This window comes from Danio rerio, chromosome 3 (assembly GCF_049306965.1).
Source record: "Danio rerio strain Tuebingen ecotype United States chromosome 3, GRCz12tu, whole genome shotgun sequence".
Taxonomy (NCBI): Eukaryota; Metazoa; Chordata; class Actinopteri; order Cypriniformes; family Danionidae; genus Danio; species Danio rerio.
Window position 1 is genome coordinate 540871 of NC_133178.1, and position 22088 is coordinate 562958.

The 22088-nt window shown below is 43.4% G+C and overlaps 1 protein-coding gene across 1 annotated transcript; it reads right to left on the reverse strand.

The window, feature by feature from the left end:
* Positions 1-4928: 4928 nt before the first annotated feature.
* Positions 4929-21350, reverse strand: LOC110438783 (uncharacterized). Its single transcript, XM_068218177.2, has 6 exons — positions 21180-21350; positions 19179-19293; positions 7027-7278; positions 6830-6951; positions 6645-6760; positions 4929-6454 (listed from the first exon to the last, which is right to left on the reverse strand). Exons 2-6 carry the CDS (start codon positions 19264-19266, stop codon positions 6325-6327), a joined length of 708 nt encoding a protein of 235 aa, XP_068074278.1. The 5' UTR covers positions 19267-19293; positions 21180-21350; the 3' UTR covers positions 4929-6324.
* Between the last annotated feature and the right edge of the window lie 738 nt (positions 21351-22088).

Consider the following 22088-nt stretch of genomic DNA (forward strand, 5'->3'; position numbering starts at 1 on the left):
CGCTGCTTCCTGCTTTGCTACTGTTCGGACGTCTTTGCCCACTGCTCTGCTCTTCGCACTCTTGCTTTTATATCTTATACCCTAATTTTAACTTGAGCCTATCAGCACAGTGCTCAAACAACACGGCTTGAAGATCAGCATCGATTCTACAAACTTTCTGGAATATAGCTTTACTAACAAGAAAGGAATTACCGTCTAAACAATCCTCCCGCTACCAGCTATCAGCTGCTTACATTCCGGAGACGGGAAGACACGGCTGTGAAAATGCCTCTGGATCGGATTAATTCAGATTCTCACTGCTGTACAAACTGCCACAAACTTCTACAAAAGATTGCAGTTCTTGAAACGAAGTTGCTTGCGATCCGACCAGAACTTCAGCTTCATTGTGGATTCTCTCAGCACACAGCCGGTGAGTCCCATAAATCTGTTCCTGCTACTGTTTTGAGCACAGAAAGACAGAAAAGAACTGTTGAAAATGAGCATTGGCATAAACAAGGTGCAAGACCAAAGGGTACTCGAGGGGTCAGATCATACGCTGCCGCATTAGCGTTCTCTACCCCAAATACAGCTCGGACTCAAATACAGCTTCAGAACAGATATGAAGTTTTGAGTAATACGGGTGAAGAATCCCCAAATGCAGTCAGACAGAGATCGCATGATTCAGCAACTAATTCTGCATGGAACAGAGGCTCAAGGCCGACTAGACAGCGGCATTCTGCTCCGATCGCAACAGAGATAAGAACACTAGTCGTAGGAGATTCAATAATCAAGAATTTCAGGAGCAGATCTACAATGACATACTGCTTTCCTCATGCAACAGTTTCTGATGTAAACAAAGAGCTTGAGGAAATTCTGAAAAAGCACAAGACGGCAAAACGGATTATCATCCATGTGGGGAAGAATGATATTCGGAAAGAACAGTCAGAACTGCTCAAGAGAGATTTCTGTGAGCTCTTGGAAACAGCTGAAAGATTGAAGGTTCAGCCGTTCATAAGTGGACCACTCCCTGCAAGAGGGACAAATATGTTTTCACGGCTTCTTGGTCTAAATGTATGGCTACAGAAAACATGTAACAAGAAAGGACTGAATTTCATCGACAACTTCAATCTCTTCTGGAACCAAAGACAGCTGTTTACATCAGACGGCCTTTATCCAAACAAACTTGGTGCAAAGGTGCTAAAGGACAATATTTTTTTCTCCCTCAATCATCCATCAGCTGTGTATGCCACTGAACTGAATTGCAAACACACACCTAGCAAATGTCCGGATGACCACAGGACTTCAAATCAGCTCCTGAGTGGACTTGTGGCTGACGAATCACCCAAGGACAGTGATAATGCCACGCAGCCAAAACACCCAATGTTGATAGAGACACTATCAGTTGCCCTCTGCTCAACACAGGCAGACTGTGACGCATCAGAACAGCATCAAGTCTCATCACTCAAAAATGATCCTCAGGAAAGCATACTTCTGCAGACAGAATCTCCAGATGCACAGCCTCTGTCACCGGACACGTTCTCATTGTCACAATGTTCACCACTCTTGGGTTTTTCAAAAAAGATGGAGGAACTGGTGTGTGCTGGAACTAAACTTTCACACTCCATTGCCGCAAGCCCCCAGTTACCAACCAAAAAGCGGCCTGCTCCACAACCACCTATGAGCCCACCTGGAAGAGCCCTCCGATCACACCGCCAGGGCCCAAACAACAACAACCCATCTTCAGCTGGTGAACACAAGAGCTCTCTGTGATGCGTGTCGGGGACCTGCTTAGATAACAGTGTCTTTATCAAATGTTTTCAGAACAAGCAGGAACCCAGTGTGTCTGCAGCTTTCTCTAAGCAGATATGTGTTGTGTTAAGTGACAGAAAACCAAAGACTTCATCAGGCCGTTTAGCAAATCATTCAAATCTGGTGTCTATTAAATGTAGATCTGAGACTACTATAGAAAAAACAGCTAAAACTCTTAAGTTAGCGCTTTTAAACATCAGATCGCTCAACAATAAGTCTCTTTTAGTCAATGATTTTATCAACACAAATTGCCTTGATTTTATGCTTTTAACTGAAACTTGGCTAGATGACAGTTGTAGCGCAGCAGTTCTGAATGAAGCAGCTCCTTTAAACTTTGACTTTTTGAGTGTTTGCAGAGCTAATAGGAGAGGTGGAGGCATCGCTGCCCTGTTTAAAGATGTGTATGAATGTAAACAAGTGTCATTTGGTGACTATCTGTCTTTTGAATATCTGAGTATAGCACTAAAAGGTGCTCCACGCATCTTACTGATCATTATCTACAGACCTCCAAAATATTCTCCAGCTTTTATTGAGGATTTTACAGAGCTGTTATCAATAGTAACCTCTGAATTTGATTATTTTAGTATTGCTGGGGATTTTAATATTCACATTGATAATCCAGAAATCAATGCTGTAAAAGATCTGATGACTGTTTTTAACACTTTTGATCTGACTCAGCATGTTCAAGGACCCACACACAATCGTGGACACACTCTTGATCTACTTATAACTAAGGGTTTACACATTTCATCGACTGTTGTTAAGGATGTGGCACTATCTGATCATTTCTGTATCTTTTTTGATATATTGATCACTCCAGCTATTAAAGACAGATATGTCTCTGTCAGAAAGAGATGCATAAATGAGAACACCAGTGAGCAGTTTATGAAGGCCATATCGCTGGCACCAAATATATCTGCAGATTCTGTTGATGCTCTCCTTGACTTGTTCAATTCTAAAATTGAGAATGTCATAAATGACATCGCTCCTGTTAAAGTCAAGAAGATGACTGGCAGGCAAAAGGGATCTTGGACAAGGTCACCTAGAGTACAAATGATGAAAAGACAGTGCAGAAAAGCTGAGCGTATGTGGAGAAAGACGAAACTAGTAGTCCATTATAATATCTATAAAGACAGTCTTCATGCCTTTAATATGGAACTAAACACTGCTAGACAGACTTTCTTTTCAAGCCTTATAAACAGCAACTTAAATAATGCTCGTACACTCTTTGCAACAACGATAGAGAGACTCACAAACCCCCCCAGTCGGATTCCAAGTGAGCTCCTCTCTGAAAGCAAATGTAATGAGTTTGCTCATTTCTTCACTGATAAGATCAATAATATCAGAAAGGCAATCAGCTCATCCAATCAGTCAACTTGTGTCGATATCAAACAAGCTCAACCACAACTTAAGAAATCAGACATTATGTCTGATTTCATGGCAATTAACAGCAAAATCTTAGAAGAGATTGTGCAAGTTATGAAAACATCAACCTGCAGTCTTGACACGCTCCCCACATCATTCTTCAAAACGGTGTTTACCTGTTTAGAAATGGATCTTCTAAAAGTGGTAAATGCTTCACTTCTCTCAGGGATTTTTCCAACCTCACTTAAAACTGCAGTTGTTAAACCCCTCTTGAAGAAGAGCAACCTGGATAACACCCTATTGAGCAATTACAGGCCAATCTCAAATCTCCCTTTCATTGGCAAAATCATTGAAAAAGTTGTTTTTACCCAGGTTAACAAGTTCTTAAACTTCAGGGGGTGTTTAGACAATTTTCAATCGGGGTTCAGAGCACATCACAGTACAGAGAGCGCTCTTATAAAGATAATCAATGATATCCGCCTAAATACAGATTCAGGTAAAATAACAGTGCTGGTATTGTTGGATCTCAGTGCTGCATTTGACACTGTCGATCACAGCATACTTCTGGATAGGCTGGAAAACTGGGTTGGGCTGTCTGGCACGGTCCTCAAATGGTTCAGATCTTACCTAGAAGGTAGAGGTTACCATGTCAGTATAGGTGACCATAGGTCGAGGTGGACACCCATGACGTGTGGAGTCCCACAAGGCTCGATTCTGGCACCTCTCCTGTTCAACCTTTACATGCTCCCTCTAAGCCAAATAATGAGAAAGAACCAAATCTCCTACCACAGCTATGCTGATGACACTCAGATCTACCTAGCCTTACTGCCTAATGACTACAGCCCCATTGACACCCTCTGCCAATGCATTGATGAAATGAGCAATTGGATGTGCCAAAACTTTCTTCAGTTAAACAAAGAGAAAACTGAAATGATTGTATTTGGAAACAAAGATGAGGTTCTCAAGGTAAATGAGTACCTTGGCACTAAAGGTCAAACGACAAAAAATAAGGTCAAGAATCTTGGTGTGACTCTGGAGTCAGATCTGAGTTTCAACAGTCATGTCAAAGCAGTCAGTAAATCAGCATACTATCATCTCAAAAACATAGCAAGAATCAGATGCTTTGTTTCCAGTGAAGATTTAGAGAAACTTGTTCATGCTTTTATCAGCAGCAGGGTGGATTACTGTAATGGACTCCTCACTGGTCTTCCTAAAAAGACAGTCAGACAGTTGCAGCTCATCCAGAACGCTGCAGCCAGAATTCTAACCAGAAGCAGAAAATCAGAGCACATCACACCTGTCCTCAGGTCTTTACACTGGCTGCCAGTTACATTCAGAATAGAGTTTAAAGTATTATTGCTGGTCTATAAATCACTAAATGGCCTAGGACCTAAATACATCACAGATATGCTGACTGAATACAAACCTAACAGATCACTCAGATCATTAGGATCATATAAACTAGAAGTTCCAAGAGTTCAGTCAAAGCAGGGTTAATCAGCTTTCAGCCACTATGCCCCTCGCTGCTGGAATCAGCTTCCAGAAATGATCAGATGTGCTCCAACATTAGGCATGTTTAAATCAAGACTGAACACACATCTGTTTAGCTGTGCCTTTACTGAATGAGCACTGTGCTGCGTCCGACAGATCATGTTTTTCTCTTCTTCGTCATTCTTTTATATCACATTTTACCTGTTTTTATGTTTTGTTTTGTTTTTATGCATTTTTATTATTTGTTTTTATTTTTATTTTACTTGTTTCTTTTATTCTTCTTTATGTAAAGCACTTTGAATTGCCATTGTGTATGAAATGTGCTATATAAATAAACTTGCCTTGCCTTGCCTTGCCTTGCCTATTTACGTGGCCGGAGGTACGTAAAGGCCGCGTTTGGTTTTTTACGAGCGAACGCTGCGGGGCGGTGTGGCGCCGCTCCGCCCCTCCTCTTCGCGCTCGCCAGCCGACGACTCGCCTCCGAGTGGAGGGCTTTCCCGACGCAATCAGTTTGTCCGCCTAGCTCACAGCATTGCGTCGGCGGAGCGGAGGCCCTGGAGGAGGAGGAGCCGGAGCTGACCGCGGTGGACGACGACCGGGATCGAGTCCGGGGAACAGCGGGTTCCGGAAATCAGGTAAGACGAAAAACGGAATCCGGAAAATAAGGGCGAGAACGTGGCGGGATCCGAAAACACGGTCGAAATCGAAGACGAGGGCTTTTGCTTTTTTTTTTTTTTCGCGCGAGAACGGCGCGGACGCGAACGCCGCGTGCTCCCCGGATCCGCGAAAACAAAAAAACGCTCAAATACGTACCTCCCGGGACGTAAATCGCGGTCCGCAAAAACGTCCGCGGGGCTACGTTTCCACAATGAGCCCGGGTTGTATTTTGACTAATTGTTCCTCTTCCTGACAGGGGGAACCAGCAGCAGTCAGTAACGCATGATTTTTCTGCTGTCATGGCTTTACAATCAATTAATGTGAATGAGCAAAAACAACATAGCCAAAGGGGAGTCAATCTGAACAGAGTATTGTTGAGTTTATGAATATTTCCCAAGCATTTCCCTAAAATGTGAATTAAAATAAGATTTTTTTTACCCAAACATTAATGCATTTGCTGAAACTCAGAGAAAGCGGAAGCCAAATGACTTAAAATCAGCCCAGAGTGGATGAAGACGACCCAGCAGCACACAAGAGATAAGAATTCTTCATTTAAAGAGAAATCTATCTGAAGATCCTATTTTAATAAGCCTGTTTGTTTTAAGATTTATTATATTTAACAGAAACACAGTGAACACAAACCAAACAGATGCTTTCAGGCCGTTGCACTTGTATCTTGTCATTACACAGCAGTGGTGTCTACACTGATAGCCTTTCCATCATGGCTCTCCTTCAGATCAGACAGACTAAATGAAAGGTGTGAAAAATGTTAGCATGAAGCAGTCAAACACTCTAATATCAAAGGTTTGCTGTTATGAGAGAAATATGGGTTTATTAGCAATAGGAAAACACTGGAGATTCAGAATAATGGACAAACAATATAATAATCAAACAAATATGACACCTCGATAGTGGGTTAATTGTGATGAAATGAGCTGACATGAATGAATGAATGAATGAATGAATGAATGAATGAATGAATGAATGAATGAATGAATGAATGACAACATGGGATGAAGCCCATTATTCACAAATAACACGGGCCACCTCTGAGCACGGGATATCATTCCAGTTCTTCAGAGAAGGTATTGGGTTCATGAATACACAATCTTCATTTCCATCATTGTTATTCGGCTCACCTTTCATCCAAAACCTGTAAAACATGCAGAAGGGTTTCAGTTATTCAGAAGTTCACGGTTCAACAATTATGACCAATAAACCTATTTATACAGAAGCAGATGTGAGTAACAGAGTAGGATCTGTTTTAATGTGTGCATTGAAGAGTCTAGGATTGTGTTTGAACTCAAGTATCAGAGGTATTGTGTGTGAGTTTCAGCACTTACCCTTGATTCAGTGCAGAATTATCCACCCACATCATGCTGCCTTCAATCTCTGTGTCAGTCAAACCAAGCCACACTGGTGCACCGATCTTCACTTTGACGAAGTAAGATATGCGTTTCTGTGTGTGAATAAAGTCATGAATATCTGTGATTCCTCTGATTTAAAAACAGACACAGTACAAACTCACCTGCCTGTCTTCACTCTTGATCATGACCAGATCTGCACCAAGATTCCTGCAAAACTCTCTGCTGTCAGACCAGTTCTTCACATCCATGGAAGAGGAAAACCCGTCCAGACTACACACATTTCCTAACAGAAAAATACCCTTCTTAAAGCTGCATTGAGTACAGTAAAGCTCAAGAAAACTCCAGGTGCAGTGCTGACCTTGTTTAGAAGAATTCATCATAGGTTTTTCAGCAGATTTAGTTGTGGGTTTTGCAGTAGTCTTAGTGGTGGGTTCTTGTCTCAGTGGTGGAGTGTGATGTCCAGGTAAGCAGAATTGTGTGCGCTGCAGATCTTCATCTGTGCACTTCTTCATGTTTCTCTCTGCTGAGATTAAGAAGTGCTGGTGTACGATGATGACCAGCAGAACGACACAGAGGAGCCCGAGACTCACCGTCACTATCAGCAAACATCCTGACAAACACACCCATATCAGATACTTACCATTACACTCATGCAAACATCTCAGTCTTCATAAAACACTGAAAGAGCTTTTTTAAATTTAATGTAAACGATATGTTAAAAACATTTCTATGTATTGCGTTGTTTTTTAGTAAATAATACTGGATTAAAACTGATAGATGCTTTAAGATCTTCAAAATACAGGCGTTGCGCAATTGTTCACAGATTGTTTTATTTTGTTTCAACAACATAAGTAATCTCTATATACATACTCTCATGGGGTTCCGAAGTTGAATGCTACCGCTTTCTTACAGGATTCAGCCTTTAACATTGCGCTTTATCATGCATTTAACAAACATTGATTTGGAAGTATTTTGAGCCAGATCACATTCACATCTCTTACTCAAATTCCATGCTGGCTCCCTGATACAAAATTTTACAACACTGTCGTGAAACTTCCACACTTTGTTAGAAACATGTTTACACCAACACATAGGCTGTTTCTCAATATGCGTTCTTCAGCGGTCTTGCATCCTTGTGTTTTTCTGTTACGTCAACATCCATTGCCAAAGTTTAGTTCCAATACTCTAGACCGCAAGAACAGAGGACGCATGGCACTTCGCAGATATGATCTTGATATCGAGGATGCACCGATGCAGACTTGAGCACTGATCTCGCTTTAGAAGACCCTGAAGTCATTGCGACTGGAGGTGGATAACGCAGCATTTAATATAGATTTTTAAATAAAGTTCAGAGATATCACTTATTTACCTCAGGAGTTTCTCTAAATGAAACAGTGAAAGTAAACATCACCATGAACATCTTAATAAGGGAATAAACACATTAAAGGTGTTTGTTTGCTGAAATTCGTATTAAAATCAGTGTTATTTATGTTGTGCAACATATATTGATAATGTTTTTATGCAGAGTATATATTTTGAAAAAGAAGAAAAACAATAAATCGCTGTATGAATGCTGTAATGTTTTAATAATTTACCATTTAAAATTCATGAAGGTCATGTGACCACACGGAAGCATCTCATTTCCCAAAGGACGCGTTCTCTGTTCTCGCAGTCTCCTGAGTTCATTTTTCCGAGGACACATGGCAAGACGGGTCTCCACAAGAACGCAAGTCCTTTCTCTACGTTCTTGGATTTAAGAAAGAGCCAGAATGTAGAAAAGGCTTTGATGTGTTTATACAGAACAATAACGCCTTCTTGTGACTCTACTAAGTATTTCACTCATGACGCAGATTCCCCTTTAAATGATCTCTTAAATAGTTAACAGGAAAACAATTCAGAACATGGACAGACTTTGCTAGTGTCACGTTGTTATTGCTGAGTCCGTTCAAATACAAGTGTGTGACCTTTTGAAGTGTTATTTATCATTTATATAGCAAATGTTTAGCTGACTATGCCTATGTTCAGTATTATCACTGATTACATTCATATAAGTGTGCCGCGTGCGTCAAGTATTGCACCATTCATAGGCTCGCTAATGAACACTTATGTGTGATGAGAAAAGGGAAATATTTGGGTAAATTGTTAACTGTTTGTCACTTTGAGTATGTACATATTGTTACCTTATGCCAGGGGTCACCAATCTCATTCCTGGAGGGCCAGTGTCCCAGCAGGGTTTAGCTCCAGCTTGCCTCAACACACCTGCCTGGATGTTTCAAGCATACCTTGTAAGAGCTTGATCAGCTTGTTCAGGTGTGTTTGATTAGGGTTGGAGCTAAAATCTGCAGGACACCGGCCCTCCAGGAACAAGTTTGGTGACCCCTGCTTTATGTTATAAGTGATATTGATGGTGAGAGTTGAACCATAATGACTGATTCTCTCAGGTTTACATGTTAGAGTACATGATGCCAATTCACAAGTGTTGATCAATGGCATACATGTCTGAATATATCAGAATGTAGCTATTAGCATATTGTGATTGTATTACTATTTCTGTTCAGTACAAATAGCTATTTGTTATTTCTGTTTGTCTTGAACCACTTATATTAAGCTACACTCCAATGTATTGTGCTGCTCTGCCATACTTCCAAACTCAAGGATTATAAAGTCTCAACCAGTATCTGTTCAATAAAGTGTTCTTTGTCTGTGACAGGATGACTTATGTCTGCTCAATTTCCACCAGCACTCACACTAGTCTACCTAACAGAGAACAACATTTCAAATCTTCACACATATAGTCAAATACACATTTGTCTGACACTGCTTCATATAGATTTTACATGTTAAATCTTTTCAATGGCTACAAATAGCAAAAGCAAACACATGGCATTTTTTATTGGATTAATGCGGTCAGTTTGAGTTCTCTTAATTAAAGGATGTTCAAGACCAAGACAAAATAAGATGAAACAAGCTCTTTACACAATATCTGGACACATCAAAATAAAATTGAGTATCAGTATTGAGAGTATCAGCAAAATATTTAGTGTAACCAAATACAGTGAATTAAACGAATAAATGTTCAAAGACAATCCCAATTGCATTTAAATGGATTAAATACAAAGTAAACACACCACTGTAAGGTCCACCCGGTTAGCCCAATTAAGGTGTCCACTGGTGGATGAAGGTTCGCTGTGTTTTCCCATGCACAATGTTGTTTCAGTTTAACTTTAACTCATATCTGACTCCAATTTGAATGAAGGTGGTTTAGAATATTAGTACATTTATCTTTCATTTTATCTGACTCCAATCCTAAAACATTAAGAAGATTATATCCATATATAATTTAGATAAATGTTTGAATCTTTTTATCTTCAGTTGTAACTATTACATTTATTGCTCGTGTCGCTCAGAGGAATCGCCCTGGCCAATGGCGACCCTCACGGTCACACTCTCGTCAGTTTTGGTTATTAAAGATGGCGGTGCATGCAAGATGGCGGCGTGTGCACTTGCTGTGGCTTCTCTCTCTCCAGACAAAACTGTGTTTTTATGTTCTTTGTCTTGTACGTCGCAGTGTAATTGTATGTCCACGTCACATTTATCTGTCCTTTAGCGTGCATATAGTCGAACATTTTTGCTCAACATCAGCAGAACCAAACTTAACAAGTTAAACTCCGCAGATGTGAGAAGCTGCAAGATCTCGGTTTGCTCCGGAGGCCTACTCATCCTCCCACCCCAACACCTTGCCCACAATGGAGGCGCTTCAAGCGGCGCGAGAGGAAGTGCAAGAGGGGAATCCGAACTACGCTAGCGCCTAACCCACACAAACTTGCAATCCCCTCCATCATTCTAGCGAACGAACGCTCGCTAGACAACAAACTGGACTATATCTGTCTAGTTCGTTCATCTCAACGGGCTGTAAAGGACTGTTGTGCTTTTGTGTTTACGGAAACTTGGCTTAGTGACAACGTTCCGGACAGCGCCATTCAGCTCGACCAGCTAACATGCTATCGAACAGACAGAGCTATCATTGTGGGAGGTAAAACTCATGGTGAGCCTCTGGGAGCAAGATATTCGGGATGAATACTGTGGAATTCACGTCTGGAATTCAATCTGAAACAATATCTTCAGGTAGACTAGTACGAAATACATTGTAAACCATAAATTCTGCAGTTACCATGGTAGACAGTAACCCAGGTAAGAGGGTCAATTTGCAAAATTTTCAGAATCTGTCTACACTAACTAGGATGCAAGTGTTCCTTTCAGAGACAGGAAGATATGTCTTGAGATTGACTCCTAGATGTGATCAGGAACGATTCGGAGTTGGCAGGGGTACAAGCTTTCCGATGGGAAGACGGCAAGGGGTCTTTGGCAGGGCAAAATTCTTGCACCCCTGCATGAACCTTATCATGTCCTATGCCATCTCGGGCCACCGGCAGCAAGAAGGTTTCATTTGGCCCCAGAGTGGCCAGTGCCTTGTGGTGAATGAATGAGTTGGGTATATTGGTTTGGAGGAATAAATTGTAGACAAGTGGGACAGCCTGGGGGGATGACTTGAGGCTCCTTGGCTGAGGCTGGAGGGGTCTCCCATTTATGGGTCTGATGATTAGCTTGGAAGGGATAATTGGCTCAGGATCCTTGGAAGCTTCTTGAGATGGGAGATAAGTTGGCTTTGGTGTTCTTCTGACCTGGGAGGTATGAGATGGAGAAATTTTATCTAGTGAAGATCAGAGCCCACCTCACTTGTTGGGGATTGAGACACAGGCCTCTTTTAGATATTGTACATTTTGTGGTCTGTAAAAAACATGAATGGATATGTTTACCCCTCCAACCATTGCATCCACCCTTTAAGGGCACACTTGATAGCTAGGAGCTCATGATTTTCCACATTGTAGTTGGCTTCCGCCAGGCTGAACTTTTTGATGAAATAGGCACATGGATGGAGTCTTGATGGTAGCCCCTGCGCTGGGAAAGGATTGGCCCCCAGTTCGGTGGTGGAAGTGTCCACCTCCACGGATAAAGGGAGCTCTGGATCGGATAAATGTGTCCTTCAGGGTGTGGAATGCTTTGACAGCTTCATAAGTCCAAATCAAACACCTGGGTTTACCTTGGTGGAGACTCGTGAGATGACAGAAAATATTGCTATAGTAAGGAATAAATTTACAGTAAAAGAACGGTAAAATAAGAAAACGCTGGAGTTCTTTGATGGTGTTTGGTTGAGGCCAAGAAGTGATGGCTTTCACCTTTCCCTCATCCATCTTGACTCCATGCACATTGATAATGAAGCCTAGGAATTGGATGGTGGTTTGGTGAAAGGAACACTTCTCAGTCTTCAACAACAGATTGTCATCTGTTCATGTAAGAACCTCTGCAACATGGTGGCAAAGTTCGGCAAGGTTTTAGGAAAAGATAAGGATGTCATCAATATAAACCATATAATCAAAATATAAAGAGAGTCTTGTACAGAAATCTACAAAGTATGTTATTCATGAAATCTTGGAACACAGAAGGAGCGTTAGACATTCTATAGGGCATCACCCGATACTTAGTGGCCACTAGGGGTGATAAACACCATCTTCCACTTGTCACCTTTATGTATTCTGATGAGATTGTATGTGCTGTGGAGATCCAGGTGAAAACATGATCTCCGCAAAGATGTTTTTTAGGGCAGCTTGGACAAGTGAAAGTGGGTATCTGTTCTGAATTTTGATGTTATTGAGAGCACGATAACATATACAGGGACAAAGAAGAAGGGTAGATGTAACCTTGAGATTGGGCGTATTTTACATACTCCTTAATGATCTTTTGTTCTGGAATGGAATGGGGTAAGATGTGTCCATGGGGCACTGGCTCACCCTCAATCAGGTCTATGGCACCGTCCCATGGCCGATGAAGGGGAAGCTGGGTGACTCTTGTGGCAGAAGATTGTCTGGAATTCACTGTAACAATTGGGAATCTTCTCTAAACATTGATTAGTAGGACTTTCTATAGATGTGGTACACAAGACATGGGATTGGAGTCAACATTTATTTTTACTGGGAACTTAGGAAAACAGTCAGAAAAACAATTTTTTCCCACTTCATTTTGTGCCCAGTGCCTCAAGAGAGCACAAAATTGTGCTTTACCAGCCATGGGCTTGAATATGTTAGTGGTTGACCCTTCTAGAACCAATAAACTGATATCATCCGCATGAAATAATCCTATTTGTATGTGCATGGAATCCACCATTTAATTAATATGACGATGATTTAAGGCTTTTTCAATGATGGACTGAACATTTTTGCTTTTCTCAAAGGTGTGGGTTTTGCAGTGGAGCTGATGGCTGAGGGATTTGATGAAGTTGAACCGGAGTCAAACATGCGACCACTGGAAGAGAGAAGTTGGGTGCGGTAAGCATCACAACAGTAGTGAGTGGAAGCATGCTTTATTGCATATCATAAATTGGACGCAATGGACATATGAGGCATGTGATGCACAAAAATGCCCTGTCTTCACACAATACAAACATAGACCTCAGTTCAGTCGATGGAGCCGCTCTGCTTCAGTTAATTTTCTTTGGTTTAGAATCCTTGGTTCCCCTTCCGGTGGGGAACTCCAATGCTATAAGTGGATTTTTGAAAATCCACGTATGGGAGTATTCGGTTTAGAAGCTACGTGTCTGAAAGAGTATGGAACGGGCCAATGAATGCCAATGAATTGGCAGCGCAAGCTTGCACACGTGTGCTTCATTGGCAATTAACTCCGCATATAAGCACAGGTGGAGCGAGCATTCGCAATCCTTTTCGCTTCAGAGACTTTCTGATCGAGTCGATGAGGGTTCCTCCTGCTGTGATCCAGCGATTCCGAGCGAACGAGAGCAGTCTCCCGGTCCAGAGTGTGTACACGCAGCGGCAGACGGTCGAGCTGGGTTTCACCTCTTGCCTGGCGTTCTTTGGGTCCGGTCCTCCAGAGCGGTGCGTATAAAGTTGCAACTTCACAAAGAGAGGAACACAGTGTGGCAGCACGTCCTTTTTAGGATGGCGCTCCGACCGTGCGTTTCTTGATGTGGTGGTTGCTGTGGATGTTATGGGCATGAGCACTGCGTTGCATGCCTGGGGGGTCCAGCATGTTAATGTCTGGGCAGTTCATGTCGTCATTGCGATGCCATGACTGTTGCGCAGTAAAGATCGCGGCTAGCCTTTGCAAAAGGGCAAACCACCCCAGTTCTCCCCTGCTCTGCAGCGGGCACTCGGGCAGATCTGAGGGTTTCAGCGAGAGATAATCTGTCGCCCACGGGCCCCCGGACCTCCCGCTCCTCCAATCGCTCCATCCAAGCTTCGGGCGGGGGAAGCAATCCGTCTAACAGATGGTAGCCCTTACGCTCGATGACACCGAAGACCAGACGTCCACTGCGGCATTGGAGGGTGGGCTTTCATTGTCCAATGATGATCCAGACCCGCTCGCTCCCTTCGGGCAAGTGAGCGCTGTCAAAACGAATCCTAATACGGACATGTTAGCCTTGCTTTGCCGGGCTGCTTCGGCCGTGGGTTGGAGATGGTTTATCCCCCAGCTCCGTGGCTGGACCGACTAGATGGGTGCTAAGTAGAGGACCAGAAGGCAAAGCCTTCAAAGCCTCTCGTCCCCTTCTTCCTGGAGGTGCACAGTAGGCTCAGGCGGTCTTAAAGGGCACTTTTTTCTGCTCGTACTGCGTGTCTCTCCACCCTCACCACTCTTGACGGTGGAGCGGCCAGGGGGTATGTGGCGATTATTCAGGTTAAGCGCGCGATTGCGGTCAATCTTTGTCCGCGCGGCGCCTCTTCTTGGCGGGGTCCGCCTCGTCTCCCATCCAAAGCCTGTAAGTTATCTGCCTCCCTCGGAGCTAGAGCTTACAAGGCTGCGGGCCAGGCTGCTTCCGCCTTTCATGCGATAGCCATGGGATTGTCTGTGTCCGCAGCGTGTGTGTTGGGGAGGACGATGTCCACACTAGTGGTCCAGGAGCGCCACCCCTGGCTAAAACTTGACTGATTATGGGCAAAATCAAAAAAGTCAGATTTCTGGACTCTCCCATATCCCAAGCTGGCCTGTTCGGTGAAACCGTCTGTGAATTCACCCAGGAATTCAAGGTGGTGAGAGAGCAGTCTGATGGGTGATCAGGCAGCCCCCCCTGCCCAGAACGCCGCTAAGTCCAGCAACGGACCGCGAAGCGTCCCTGGGACAGGCCATCTGGAGAAGAGGGAACTTCTCTTTCCCCGCTGCCTCAGCGCCCCTTCGGCTCGCGGGCATCCGCATACTCAATTATCTTGACGACTGGCTGATTTTTGCCCACTTTCGGAGCAATTGATTATGCACATAGACAAAGTGCTCCGGCACTTCCACCTGTTGGGGTTTCAGGCCAACCGAGAAAAGAGTAAACTCGCCCCCGTGTAAAGGATCTCTTCTCTCGGGCTGGAGCTGGAGAGAGCGCGCTCAGCTGGTGCTGAACTGTCTGAGAGAGCTCGACAGTAAAATAGTGGTCCCACTGAAACTATTTCAGAGGCTCCTGGGGCATATGGCAACCGCAGCCGCTTCACGCCGCTCGGATTACTCTATATGAGACCACTTCAGCACTGGCTTCACGATCGAGTCCCCAGACGAGCATGGCACGCGGGCACACACCGAGTCTCTGTTACTGCGCTGTGTTGCCGCGCCCTCAGCCCTTGGAGCGATCCCTCGTTCCTACAAGCCTGAGCGCCTCTAGGACAGGCGTCCAGTCTTGTTGTCATTTCAATAGCGTAGCGGGCATGCGGCTGCGGACCTGTGGAAGGGTGCCCAGTTGCATTGGCATATCGCCTGGAGCTGTTGGCAGTGTTCCTCGCTCTCCACCGTTTTTTTTCCAGTGCTGGAGCAGCAGCACGTGCTGTTCAGGACGGACAGCACGGCGTCAGTGGCGTATATTAACCGCTTGGGGGGTATGCGCTCTCGCCGCATGTCTCAGCTTGCCCGCCGTCTGCTCCTCTGGAGTCATCCGCGGCTGAAATCGCTGCGCGCCATTCACATTCAGGCAAGCTCAACCGTGCTGCCGATGTGCTCTCACGGCAGCCCTACGTTCTGGAGAATGGAGACTCCACCCCGAGTCTGTTCAGCTGATATGGGCGCGATTCGGGGAAGCCCAGATCGATCTGTTTGCTTCCCCCGAGATCGCTCATTGCCAGTTGTTCTTTTCCCTGACCGAGGGCTCTCGGCACGGATGCACTGGCCCACAGCTGGCCTCGGGGCATGCGCAAATACGCGCTTCCCCCAGTGAGCCTGCTCATGCAGTTACTGTGCAAGGTCAGGGAGGACGAGGAACAGGTTGCTGGTTGCACCCATCTGTCCCAACCGGACCTGGATGTCAGAGCTATCCCTCCTCGCGAAAGCCCTCCCCTGGCAGTTCCCTTTAAGAGAGCACCTACTCTCTCAGGGACAGGCACCATCTGGCACCCTTGCCGATCTTTGGATCTCGGGGTGGTCCTTAGACGCGAGGAAGACTTAGGTAACCTCCAATTGCATTGGCTATACTGTCACTCAGGCTAGAGCCCCTTCCCTGAGCACGCCTATGCCCTGAAGTGGAGTCTATTCACTGAATGGTGCGTCTCTCGCAGAGAAGATCCCCGTAATTTGCCAGATCAGCGTTTTGTATTCTTTACGCCAAGAGAAGCTGGAGAGGACACTCAAGGTTATGTGGCTGTCATCTCCGCTCTCATGACGCGGTGGCTGGCAGCACCGTGGAAACGCATAACCTCATTATCCAGTTCCTTAGGGGCACTAGGCGAATTAATCCACCCTGCCCCCCTCTCATGCCCTCTTAGGATCTCGCCCTCGTTACACGAGCCGCGTCAGATCCCTTTAATCCTCGACTCAGTACCTCTTCTGTCCCTGAAGACAGCTCTGCTGGTCGCGTTGATATCGATTAGAGGGTCGGGGACCCGGAGGCATTTTTTCGGTCAGTGACTCGTGCCTGTAATTCGAGCTGGCTTTCTCTCACGTCCTGAGACCCCACCCGCGATATGTGCCCAAGGTTCCTACCACTCCGTTTTAATACCAGGTAGTGAGCCTGCAAGCGCTGCCCCCGGAGGAGGCAGACCCAGCCCTTTCTTTATTTGTCCACTGCATGCTTCCCAACGTACTATCGTATTTTCCTAGAATTATCTAGACGCTCGCAACTTCCCAAAAAATATACCTAAATCTGTAAAACTTCCATTGAAGTTGGATAAGTTAGGGCCAGGGACATGTTGGAGGACCGCGTCTTTCATGATGTGGGTGCGTCACGCTTGCTTGACTATCCTCTCATCGGAGGCGTTGGTAAGGTGCAGGCATTATGGCGTTTTTCATAGTTCTCCGATACGTTAGTTGGTTATGAAGATTTCTCCGTGGCCCCCAGCAATTGGCAATGAAGCACACAATTAATTGGCAATGAAACACACATGTGCAAGCTTACGCTGCCAATTCATTGGCATTCATTGGCCCGTTCCATACTCTTTCAGACAAGTGGCTTCTGAACCGAATCCTGCCATACGTGGATTTTCTAAAATCAAATCCACTTATAGCATTTCCGTTCCCCTCCTCGGGGAACAAGGGTTACTTTAGTAACCAGAGTGTTTTCGATTGGATACTTGAAAGGTTGAGGAAACAGGCTGATGGAGGAGTGGAGAATAGCAGGTGCTTGACTGTTCTCTGTTATGGGCTTCCATGTGGGAGGAAAATTCTATAGATAGCTGAATGAAGTTTTCAAGACCATAAGAACCATTGTAGGCTGCTAATTGCATTCTCATGCGTGGTTCAAGACCTTGACAATAGATCATCATCAGGGCACATTCCTCCCACTGGCTGGCTGCTGCTAGGGTGCCAAATTTTAATGAATGTTCTTGGGTTCTCATTCTGCCTTGTTTTAGATGATATAACTGACTTGCTTCTACAGTGGAGCAACCAAAAAAACTCTCAGAAATGTTCTGTTAACTGCACCTTGCTTGCAAGTAGAGAAATCATGAAAACAATTTTGGAAGAATCTGAAGAATATTGTATAGATTACATTTTAAAAACTAGCGAACACTATAGCAGAGAACCATTGAGTAGGGTGCTGGCTAGGCCATGGTACTGGCGTTGACATTCAGTGGAGAAATTGTGCGCTAGGTGGAGGTGCTTGGTGGTGGTGTTTGCAACACTTGTTTGAGAGAGTCCACAACACTTGAAATATGTCATTGTCGCTCATCCTGTCGATGTAGGTCCGGCTTTCTGTCACAAGAAAGGACGGAAACCAAAGATTTGAGCATAAAAACAGTTTATTGTAAATGATGGCAGAGTGGATTCAATATGGCTAATATGCAGGACGGAGATGGATGACCAGATAGATCTGGATGACCAGAGACGTATACAGAAGAGCCAGGCACACAGAATAATAGATACGCGGAAGACAACCAAGAGAAACCACGCTAGAAAAGAGAGCGGCAGACACTGGAGATTACAGGGGAAGAGAGAGAGGTACATGAACTTGGAAATAGATATTCAGACACTGACCGTGTGAAGAGTGCAGTCCTTAGTTTAGCAATGAGGCCAGACACTGAGTGAGGACTGGTGAGGGATTTTATGGTGCTGGAATGATGAGCGTGAATAACGTGCAGGTGCAGAGCTGATTAGTATTCAGGTGACAGTGATTGAGGAGAATGTGGCCTAGCTGTGACACTATGAGGATCTATCATTGTGGTCAAACTTTAAAGAAATATCTTTGTCCTTTTGTTCATTTCTAACACACTTTTGAACTTAAGTTTTGTTGATAAACATGTATATGTGCACCTATTGACAAACCACTGTATAAGAAAATATTGATTCCTTTTTTTACCAATACATAATTCAACATCTTTTTCCATTTCTTTGCAGTATATCCAGCCTAGGCTGGTTGGCTGGTTTCAGGGGGGTTAAGCCATTTTTAGCCTGGTCTTAGCTGGTCAGGCTGGAAAATGACCAGCTTAATCCAGCTAAAGCCAGCTTTACCAGCCTGGTTTAAGCTGGACATAGCTGGTTTTGGCTGGGCTCCCAGCCTGCCTAGGCTGGTCAAGCTGGTTTTAGCTGGTCATCTCCCAGCCTGACCAGCTAAGACCAGGTTGGAAATGGCTGGAAACCAGCCTGGAAATGGCCAAAACCCCTCTAAAACTAGTCTGGTCGACCAGCTAAAACCAGCCAACTAGCCTAGGCTGGTTTAAGCTGTTTTTTTCAGTAGGGTAATAACACATTAAACACATGGATTGATTCAAACACTTTTTCTCCATAGTCAGTTACATCTATGGTTGTATGGTACAATATGGTTTTATAAAACAACAATTGTTCAGATTTAAACAGTCAAAATAATCAATTGAAAAATCAATAGAAACATTCTGAATGTGATCAGAAACATGCATTTAAAAAAAATGAATAGACTTCATACAAAGTAAAATCAGACACATTTTTCATATAAAATATTTTTACTAGTATGCAGTGTTTCTCATGCTCAGCATCACCTAGATTTCAGAATAAACTTCTACTTACTTTGTTTTTCAGCTCTTCCTTGACCCTCACTTTGACTCTGAGCTCCAGATGGATTGTTAACATTGCTGCGTTTATTACAGGTCTCCATGTTCTGCTCTTTTGGCTTACTGTATGTCTGCAAAGATGAACTGTAGTTACATTAAGAGTACATGATCTATAAACAAGTGGCCAACAGAGGAAGTGGTTGCAGTTGTAATTTTATAATACGTCAGAAACTGCATTTGAAAATGACTAATATTGTGTTCAACTAATCGTATTAAAGTTCTTAGAACATGGCTTTAAAATGTTTTTTTAAAATGCTAAACATTTTTGAAAATGACACATTCAAAACATCATTGTTAGATGAAATGCTAATTACAGGAAGGACTTTCATGGGATATTAGTAAAAAAGTATTAGTAATTTATTAGATATAAATAAATAATTTGATAACAGAGCTCTGGGTTATATGTGTCACATAACCAGCGATCGCTCCCCAGAGATCGCGGGTTCTCACACGAACACCAGGACTACACTTCCGCATTTTGCAGGACTACATATTCATACATGCACTTCTCCCAGACACTCACGCCTGCTCACACATCTAGCTTGATTGCACTCACCAGCTGCACCTTGTCAGAGACTGATATCACACCACTTATAAGCCACTCTTGGACCCTTCCAGTTTGCCGAGTCTTGTTTACCTATTGTGACATTACAACGCGTTTCCCTGTCTTGTTTCTCTGTGTTAGACCTTAGCCTTGTTTTCCCTGTTTTCCTCTTTAGCCACCTGCCTTGTGACCTATTGCCTGTTATACCGACTACGATTCTGGACTGCCTATATATACCCGTTTGCACTTGTATGACCACTGCTTGCCTGACGCTGAATAAACCTGCATATTGGATCTTACCTCAGTTGTATCTGTCACTCCCTCCAGCCCGTCGTTACAATATGCTACACCAATGCAATATAAGAATTACATCCAGGAGGTTTGCAACTACCTCGCATTTCCCTGACTCTGGTATGTAACCACAACTGATATTAAAAGGTGGAGTTTTGGTGGAATTTATTACTTGTCAATCATTCTGCAGTTCACATTTTGCAGTCCTCTGGTGCTAGCACCCAAACACACTTCTGCTTTTCTAAAAATTATTTACACAACATCAAAAGCATAAGACTTCTCAACTGCAAATATTCTGTGTGCAGTTTCAGCACATCTTAGCTTCAACAGTAAAGCTGGTGAGAGGTTATTTTAGCTAGGTGTGAGGTTATTTTCACATATCGATGTCACTTAGCCAGCAACAGGAAACTTCTACTTCTGAAAAATGCTTTATTAGTGTGCAAACTGCATCACACTCATAAAAAAATTTTGGTGAATGTATCTATAATATTTGGAATTTAAACTTTGTGAATGGTAACTATGGATCTCTCGCTCCGGCGGGCTGGTCAGAGTCCAGGAATTCAGTCAACAAATGTTCTTTTCTCTGAGGCTTTACGGTAGCATGTAAAAGGTGTGGTTTGTACAAAGATAAATACAAGCTCAATATTAAAATGACTAAAAAAGTATTAGCCCAGTTAAATCGTGCTAGAATTTAATTTATTTAGTCTAAATAAAAAAAAGACCAAGACTATGATATCGTGTCATTCTTCTCCCCGTTAAAGTAGGTGGTTTAGCTGCCCCATCCTTTTTATATTATATCTTTGCTGCTCAGTCTGGGTTTTCTTTTAGAATGGCTTATAGACGACCCAGAATCTATTTGGATTGGATCTGAAGCTGCTTATATCTCCACTGCTAGCAGCTTACAATACATAGAAAAACAACAACCTTATAGTCAACATATAACAAAGTATTACCAATATACTAATAAGTCTCAAGGCCACTATATAGAAAACGATCTTGTATTAGTAACGATCACATCGGATTATTTGCGCTCACTACAATAGAATAATAATTTTCACTACAAACATCAAAGATTACAGCCTTCTGTTAATATAGAGCATTATATAGCAGAGCAAAACTCACTTTATAGGATGCATGCACGCATATTACAAGCTGGACTGGAACGGCTTGTCTCACTTCTCACAAAGTTAGCTGTGCGGCATGTAAATAGTGACGCCTCTTAAAGGGGCAACAGGTCTTAAAGGGGCCACACTTGCAAACCTTTTGCACAACATCATTAGGCAAAACATATTTCTGATAAAGAATAAAAGAAAGAACAATCATAAAAAAAATTGCATTACCACCCCCCGACACTATACAATATTAAAAATTTTATTACAAAGGTGCTCTATTTAAAATTATTAGTGATTTAAAAAGTCTGTGAAAGCCCTTGAATTTGGTGTCCATGCAAGAGTGGGACACTGTGGTTGGTGAGATAAATGATAGTTAATAATGGAAGAGTGAAGTGGACCACTTTTCTATTTGTTTAGCTGCAATGACTTCTGGGACTTCAAGCGAGTGCTCTGCTGAATTCTGCATTCAGTGCTTCTACAATATAAAGAAGGCATCCAGCTTCATGCATGTTTCCTCTGTTCTTGATCAGATGGCAGGATGGCATCAAGGCATGTCTAAATCCTAATTCTGCTTCACTTCCTGTCGTCTGTGTAATAATTGGATGGCAACAGAAGTGAAGATCCAGATGCAGCTTATATTGAGTGCAGTCAGACAGGCAAGGCAGCACAGGAGCAAACAGAAGCATGAAGGTAATCCAAAAGAATAACCATAGAAACATGCAAAGAGGTGAATGACAGGGATTTTCTCCAGCGATCTGTGAAGATTACGTCGCTGGTGATCAACATTCTGCTTTACTTGCTGTCTGCAAAGTTAAATTTTTCTGAGGCAGTACGGTGACTCAGTAGTGTTGCACTGTTGCCTTACAGTTAAAAGGTCTCTGGTTTAAGTCTCGGCTGGGTCAGTTGGTGTTTCTGTGTG

Bases quoted from the DNA above. Each gene is read 5' to 3' on its own strand.
- LOC110438783 (XM_068218177.2), bottom strand. From the start codon at position 19,266: ATGGAGACCTGTAATAAACGCAGCAATGTTAACAATCCATCTGGAGCT. The intron at 7,279-19,178 runs GTAAGTAGAAGT...TGTGTTTGTCAG, and splicing joins AGGAAGAGCTGAAAAACAAA to GATGTTTGCTGATAGTGACG. The intron at 6,455-6,644 runs GTAAGTGCTGAA...CATGTTTTACAG, and splicing joins AATTCTGCACTGAATCAAGG to GTTTTGGATGAAAGGTGAGC.